The 7,766-nt window shown below is 44.6% G+C and overlaps 1 protein-coding gene across 1 annotated transcript; it reads left to right on the top strand.

Annotated features, from left to right (window-relative positions):
• Positions 1 to 3,567: 3,567 nt before the first annotated feature.
• On the top strand, positions 3,568 to 7,530 carry LOC103715931 (zinc finger CCCH domain-containing protein 24). Its single transcript, XM_008803731.6, has 2 exons — positions 3,568 to 3,853; positions 4,645 to 7,530. Exons 1-2 carry the CDS (start codon positions 3,776 to 3,778, stop codon positions 6,883 to 6,885), a joined length of 2,319 nt encoding a protein of 772 aa, XP_008801953.3. The 5' UTR covers positions 3,568 to 3,775; the 3' UTR covers positions 6,886 to 7,530.
• Positions 7,531 to 7,766: the final 236 nt, after the last annotated feature.

The following is a 7,766-nucleotide window of genomic DNA, read 5'->3' as shown; positions in this document are numbered from 1 at the left end:
GAGGAAAGGGCTGGCCAAAGGAAGAGTGAAAGAAGGATCAATGGCGGTGGAGAATCGAATCGAAGAAGATGAGGAAGTTTTTTTTTTTCACTGTGAAATACTGTTGTTTCAGGAGATCACAGAACACAAGGTACTGCGGGGGGAAGAAGGCGATTACGAGCGAATCGCGATTCCTAGCAGGGACCAAAAAAGTAATTTAAGAATCCTATTTTGTTTTTAATTAAAATAATATTGTTTTCATTAATGGTGTTAGAAGAACCATTATGTTATAGGCATTTGTGCAAAAATAGTATTTTACAAGGGTACATATATAAATATAAATTTTAAGAGGATATTTATGCAAATTTAAATTTTTAGGTGGATATTTGTGAAAAAAAAATATTTATTTTCTACTTTTTTATTTAATTATTCGATATATTTTTTTCTATTTTGCTAATCTTCATCTGCATAATGGAAGGAGTTGATTGGATCAAGCCTCCCATGCAATACTTTCTTTTTAATTTAATTATTCAATATTTTTTTTCTATTTTACTAATATTTCATCGGATAATAGAAGGAATTGATTAGATTAAGCCTGCCATACGATCATGCTTATGAGAGGAGGATTGAGTTAAGTCGGGTTATTGCATATTGGGGGCGATCTTGTCATACATCTGTACAAGAGAGGCATATTTCATTATTAGGACAGTGTTTTTCACATCTTGCTTGGGCAAATCCTTAATCTTTGATTTTAAAATTTTTTAAGTTATAAAGTTTTTAAAATTATTATTTTATGATTCTAGCCAATTTTAAGTGCCAAACCACTAACAAATGGAAGATTTCATCTCCCATACTATTAGTTGTAACTAACCATGCAGAAGTGGCATCTATTGTTCAACTTTAGCTACTAGCATTTGCCACGTACCGGTGGTTCAAAACTATAGAACGGCCTCGCATCATACTATCATTGGCATTATTTTAAATTACAATATTAACTAAGATTAATATTTATAGATTTGTCTTTGTACTATAGCATATATAGTTCACCGTCAACATTCTTACTCCATTCTTGGCGTTCTTGGAGCTTTTTATAACGTTTATTATTTGATTCAAAAAAAACGAAGAATCAGATAATAATAAACCGTTACTTTTGTTATACCAATCAATAATGACTAGGCGTGTTAACGAGCCGAGCTGCTCGGGCTCGGTCCGTTAAAAGCTCGGCTCGAGCTCGGCTCGTTAGTCAAACGAGCTCGAGCCCGAGTCTAAAATGAGGTTCGTTTAAATTTGAGCTCGAGCCCGAGCAGCTCACGAGTCCAAATGGACTCGAGCCACCAACAGTGAGACCAAGAAAATGAGTCTTATTTTAATAATGTAAGAGCCTCATTTGTGGTATTTAATATGAATTTTTGTTATGGGGCTCGAGCCCAAGCTCGAAACGAGCTTTACGAGTCCAAGTCCAAGCTTTTCTTTTACCAAATAAGCCCGAGCTCGAGCTCAATACAGAGCTCGGTACCGAGCCCAAGCCCGAGCCCAAATTCTGTGAAACGAGCGGAGTCCGAGCTTCCCCAAGCTCGGGCTCGGCTCGGCTCATTAACAAGACTTCCAAAAAGATGCAATAATGGACGTTGTTGAAACCTGCTAGGCTATCCAAGCAAGTAGTAAACTTTTTCTAGTCAACATTCAAACAAATATTACTATTTCTGTGGCGCGCCGTACCGACGGTTGCCATACCCTCCAATACTCCGCATGGTCCAAAGTTGGACCTCTAAATGACCAAAATACCTTCTTCCCTCCTCAGACGTATCCACACGCTCATCTCGCATCAGCCTACCTAGGGTATAAATATATCGGATCGAATCGGATTATGGGTGACTCCAATCAAATATGGTTTCTTATTCGGATTTTAATTTTGAATCTAGACCTAATCCAATAAAAGATCAGGTTGGATCGGATCGAGTCTACTGCTACAATTTTTGACCAAATTGGTCATTCGGATTGGATCAGGTCAATATATAATTTGGATCCAACCTAAAAAATTCGAATCCGGTTCGAGCCAACCCATTCTAGTTTCAGAACTTGTTTGCACCTCCGCGTGCTGCAGCCTGCAGATCCAAATAATTTTACAAATTTGGGTCGAGTCAGATCGGATCAGGTTGTAGAATTGAAAATCTAAAATTATCTAAATTTCAAATAGGTCAGGTCGGATTGGATCGAGTCTAAATTCAGTAAATCCAGACCCAACTCAAAAAAAAGAACAGTCTAATTTTAGAACCCAATCTAGCTCCATAAATTTTTCAAAACAAATCGAATCGGGTCTAAATAAATTGAATCGGGTCGAATGACAGGTTAACCCGACCAATTTGCAGCTTAGTCTCACCTCGTAAATTCTTCCCTCTCTTAAACCCAAAACTGTCATCCTGCCTCCCTTTTTTTTTTTTTTTTTTTTTTTGCTTAAAACGGGTTCTTCAGACAACGCGTGTCCGAATACACCCAAGAATATCAAAATACAAAATCTCACGTAGTGCCAATGGCAGCTCCCGCTCTCCTACCCACAGGGCGTATCCCGAATGGTGTGCTGCATATGCAGCTACCCAGTCAGCCGTCCCATTGGCCTCCCTAAATACATGCTTAGCCTCAAAGGCCACACCATCCCTCACCATCATCCTAATATCCCGAATCAAAGGATGGCTAGTGCTCTCACGCCGAATCCATCCAATGACAGTGGATGAGTCACCCTCCAAGATGATCGAGCTAGCCCGCAGTACCCGCCGCGCATGGCAAAGGCCGGCTCAGGCAGCTCGCAACTCCGCCTCTGGCACTGATATGTCGAAGAGCCGGCAACCGCCCGCTGCCACTACCCTAGAGTGAGGGTCTCGTATGACGAAGCCTGCACCGCCTCGTGTACCACTATCTAGTACTGAACCATCAAAATTAATCTTGAGGAAACTCGGGGGTGGGGGCTTCCAGGTGAAAGACCAACTTAACGTCCCTCTTGGGAAATTTCGAGAATCCGAAGAAGATGTGCTTTAAGTAAATAAATTCGCATAACAAAATCTTTTAAATAATAATGATAATTTTGCCCATCATTTCAATAACTCCGCCCTCTGACACATTTTAGCATAAATCTACTTTACGCGCATTTTAGTCGGGGTGAGAATATCAAGTAATAGAGTCAATATTAAAAAGACAGCAGCGTACATATGGAATTTTAATTTTTTAGTTTTTTAATTTTTTAAATGTTTTATTTTTATTTGTTTGTTTTTGACGTCTTTAGAAACCGTATTTGACTGCAGCCTGGAGTCCGGAAGAGCACCGGATTCGCGGACTCAACTTCGGATTCCAATCCAGCACACCCTCACCGAGAGACGCACGCGCGCCCAGCTCCCCGGCTTATCCAGTCACCTGCCCCTCCTTTCCACCGGCCCGGCCGGTCACCGCCTATTTGAATTCCTCCAGTCTTTAACCCGCTGCTTTTTAACACGGATTTCGAGTGAATTTCCTTTCGACCGCGCGAGGTAGAAAAAAAGAAGCTGGTAGAAAGAAAGAGACGGGGTTAAAATTTCATGCGAAATTTGTCCGTCATTTGGCCAGCGTTTCATTTCGTTTTAATTTGGAGACGTTAGAGGGGTCCGAAAGCCTGGCCGAAGAAAGCCCCCCTTTAAGCAAAAAAAAAAGAGAGCCCCCCTTTCCCCTCCTCCCACCTCCCTCGCCTCCCCCGGGGGATTCTTAGATCGGCGAGTTTTTGGCTACTCGGTGATGGAGGTCACGACGGAAGCCCGGTATTACCCTCGCGATGGCGGATTTTTTGAGCAGCTCACCCCGTACTCCGCCGTCCATTGGTTCCGCTTCTCCGATCGGCGAAGGATCTGAAGTATGACGATTTTGCTTGTTTTTTTAGCTGATTTCTCTCCGTTAGGTATCGGAAAGTTGTACGCCTTTTAGGGGTTGGTGGCAAGATTTCTGGGGTTATGGTGGAAAAATTTTCCGATTTGGATCTTTTGCTATTTATTGGAATTTTAGATGGTTTACGGAGGTTTGATGATATGAACTTTAGTGTTTTTAAAATTTTTGTGGGATTTTTTTTGGTTTATAATGGTTATCTATCTTAATTTCTAGATGTTTCTACTTCTAAGCTTCTTATGTGATGCGGAAAATCTACCTAGCATCTTGTTGAGTTATTTAAGATATGGTTTTACGCTGAAATTCCATGATTTCTGAAAATGGATTGCGATCTCGAACCCGTTTTTGATCTCCGGGATCTTAAATCTCTTAAACAATTCTTTGTAAAGAAATCTATCGAAGTTTTGCTGTTTTCAATAAAATATCCTTCCTTTTTTTCTTCCCAAAGTTTGATATTTTTAGTATTTATTCGATTTTTGACACTCTCGCACCATATTTAGTTCTTTACCTTATTTTTTCATCTAATCTTTGAAAGATCTCTTCATTGCCCCAACTTTTTGCTACAAAATCGTTAATTATAGAAAGCATCGTCGCCAAATCATCGAATATTATCCCTTTCCTCGCTCATCGATAATCTAACTCCACCATCTAGTGCGAAAATGTCTGCACTCTCAGTTTCCGCACAATGTTTTTTTCTTGACTAGCAAGGCTTATTCTTTTTTTCTGTATGTGTTTGGCTCGCCAATCGCCTATGAATACCAGAGCCGATCTCCGGCAGGTCGCAGCATGTGCGGTGGTCCGGAGCGCATTAAACCCTCGCCGTCTCCCTCCCCTGAAGAAGCCCGAAGCTCCTCCCCGGCCAAACCGATGAACCACCTCACCGTCGAAACCGACGACTCCTTCTCCACCCTTCTCGAGCTCGCCGCCAACAACGACGCAGAAGCCTTCCGGCGATCTCTCGACCGGGACCCCTCGGCTGTTGATGAAGCCGGCATGTGGTATGGCCGCAAGAAGGGCACCAACCTGATGGTCCTCTTGCACCGAACCCCACTGATGGTCGCCGCCACCTATGGCAGCCTTGATGTTCTCCGTCTCATACTTTCCCTCTCGGTTGTCGACGTTAACCGGGGCTGCGGCCCCGACAACGCCACTGCCCTCCACTGCGCTGCCTCCGGTGGCGCGCTGAACGCTGTTGATGCTGTGAAGATTCTGCTTGCAGCTGGAGCTGATCCTAATGCTGTCGATGCCAGCGGCCACCGGCCAGCCGACGTGATTGTTGTGCCGCCCAAGTCGACTGATGTGAAAGTTGTTCTTGAGCAACTACTTGGAGGTTCTGGTTGTGTTGCGGGTGGTGAGGAGCAGCAGCAGCGTGTTCTTCGTGTGACGACAAGCTCGAACTCGAACTCGAACTCGAACTCTCCACCCCTGTCCTCATCCCCTGTGGAGGATGGATTCCCGTCCTCCAACTTGTCCTCCTCTCCTACCGACCCGCCTCCACCGGCCGTATCTGAGAAGAAAGAGTATCCAATTGACCCATCGCTGCCGGACATCAAGAACAGCATCTATGCCACTGATGAGTTCCGCATGTACTCTTTCAAAGTCCGGCCGTGCTCGCGGGCATACTCGCATGATTGGACAGAGTGCCCATTTGTTCATCCGGGCGAGAACGCCCGGCGTCGTGACCCGAGAAAGTATCACTACAGCTGTGTTCCCTGCCCTGAGTTCCGCAAGGGGGGGGCATGCCGCCGGGGGGACATGTGCGAGTATGCTCATGGGGTGTTTGAGTGCTGGCTTCACCCAGCGCAGTACCGCACACGCCTCTGTAAGGATGGGACCAGCTGCACTCGCCGTGTCTGCTTCTTTGCTCACACGAACGAGGAGCTCCGTCCTTTGTATATGTCAACTGGGTCGGCCGTGCCGTCGCCCCGGTCCGCCACCTCTGCTGCGATGGAGATGGCAGCAGCGATGGGTCTCATGCCTGGGTCCCCCTCATCGGTTTCAGCAATGATGTCACCGTTCACACCACCCATGTCGCCGTCGACCAACGGCATGGCCCACTCCTCACTATGCTGGCCACAACCCAACGCTTCTACTCTGCCCCTTGCTGGAATCAATCTCCAGTCGAGTAGGCTGCGCTCGTCTCTGAGTGCAAGAGACATGCCAGTGGATGATTTCTCAATGATGCCTGATTTCAATGGGCAGCAACTGTTTCATGATCTGTGCTATTCTCGCTTTGCCTCTGTGCCGGCGGGGCGGTCCAAGGTCCTGGCTCCATCGAACCTTGATGAACTTTTCTCAGCTGAGATCTCCTCATCTCCAAGGTACAGTTCTGGTCAGGGGTCTGTCTTCTCACCATCACACAAAACTGCTATCCTCAACCAGTTCCAGCAGCAGCAGCATAGCATGCTCTCACCGATCAATACCAATATGTTCTCACAAAAAGCTGGTGACCACCAGCAGCTGCCTGGGCACTCCTCTCTCTTGCGGGCTTCGCTCGGTGCCCCTTCTCCTGGCAGGATGTCTCCCCGTGGTGATGAGCCACTCTCTCCAATGAGTGCCCGTTTGGCTGTGTTCGCGCAGCGGGAGAAGCAGCAGCAGACACTGCGGAGCCTCAGCTCTCGTCATCTTGGTTCCGGCACATCGCCTATTGTGGGCACCCCTGTGAATTCATCATGGTACAAATGGGCATTGCCCTCTGGTACCCTGGACTGGGGAGTGAATGGTGAGGAGCTGGGTCGGCTCAGGCGGTCCTCATCTTTCGAGCTACGGTCTGGTGGTGAGGAGCCGGACCTTTCCTGGGTCCATTCACTGACGAAGGAATCTCCACCTGAAAAAATAGTTACAGCAGCAATGACTTCTGTTGGACCATCAGCAACAGTTCCATCTGGTGGCGGTGGCGATGGAGATGCTTCAAATGCTAATCCTCAGATTGATGGACATGATCAATCTGCAGTCCTCAGTGCATGGTTGGAACAGATGCAGCTGGATCAGACGGTAGCTTAGTAATTAGAGCAAATTTCTACTAAGCTGCTAGAGTTGGGGCATTGGTAGTAGTTAACGAGTCTTAGTAAATAATATTTTTTGGTTTGTTGGGATGGTTAAGAAGGGAAAGGAGTTGAAGGGGTTAATATTCATAGATTCATTTTCTTTAAAGAAGATTTATTATTACTTCAAGAGGAGTTCAGACGGGAAAAGTGGAGGTGGTTTAACTCTGGGTTATTTCAAGGTCTACCCTAGGTAAATTACTCTCCTATAGCTTGGATTTTTTTTTTTTTACCTTTTTATATATTTTTTTTTTTCTTAATCTCTCTAAAGCCAGAGTCTATATTATGAAACTTGTCTAGCCTTTTTCCTTTTTCTCCTTAATATTCTTGCTTTTGTTAATTATGATATGTATCTTAATCTTGGTAAAAGTGAAAGTGTGTAAAGCAAAGTGGGGGGGTTCCTCTGTGGAGATCTATGTTTTTCTGACCAGGTCTATTGTTGAGATAAGGTTCTGCTGACTTGTCCTGCATGGCTATTTCAATTGTTAATGTTGTTCTGGAGAATTTGAGGGCAGGAAAATATGGTGTATAAGTTCACTTTATGATGTAACATTGGATTAAACTTGATTGCTATTGTTTCAATTCCATTATTTTTTTTTGGTTCTTTCCTCCTGGTTTCAGGCCCCTTTCTTTCATGCTTATTGTTGTTTGGATCTTATCATTTTGGTTTTTCTAAATGCTGATGCATTACTTTTCTGGATGTTTCTAACTCGTGTGTTGAAAGTCCTGATTCTTGCAATCAAAGAAAGCGGTGGAATTGGGAGTTGCGGGTCTTGATAGTAGTGATGGTAGGGTCTTGTTGATTAGAATTATATGGGGATGCATTCATTGATATAAGTA

This window comes from Phoenix dactylifera, chromosome 7 (genome assembly GCF_051530095.1).
Source record: "Phoenix dactylifera cultivar Ajwa chromosome 7, Ajwa_hap1_PhDact_Kaust_v1.1, whole genome shotgun sequence".
Classification (NCBI taxonomy): Eukaryota; Viridiplantae; Streptophyta; class Magnoliopsida; order Arecales; family Arecaceae; genus Phoenix; species Phoenix dactylifera.
This window is presented reverse-complemented; position numbering and strand designations above follow the sequence as displayed.

Coding starts and splice junctions, on each gene's coding strand:
- LOC103715931 (XM_008803731.6), top strand. CDS start 3,776: ATGGCGGATTTTTTGAGCAGCTCACCCCGTACTCCGCCGTCCATTGGT. Junction 3,854..4,644: donor CGATCGGCGAAGGATCTGAA/GTATGACGATTT, acceptor TATGAATACCAG/AGCCGATCTCCGGCAGGTCG.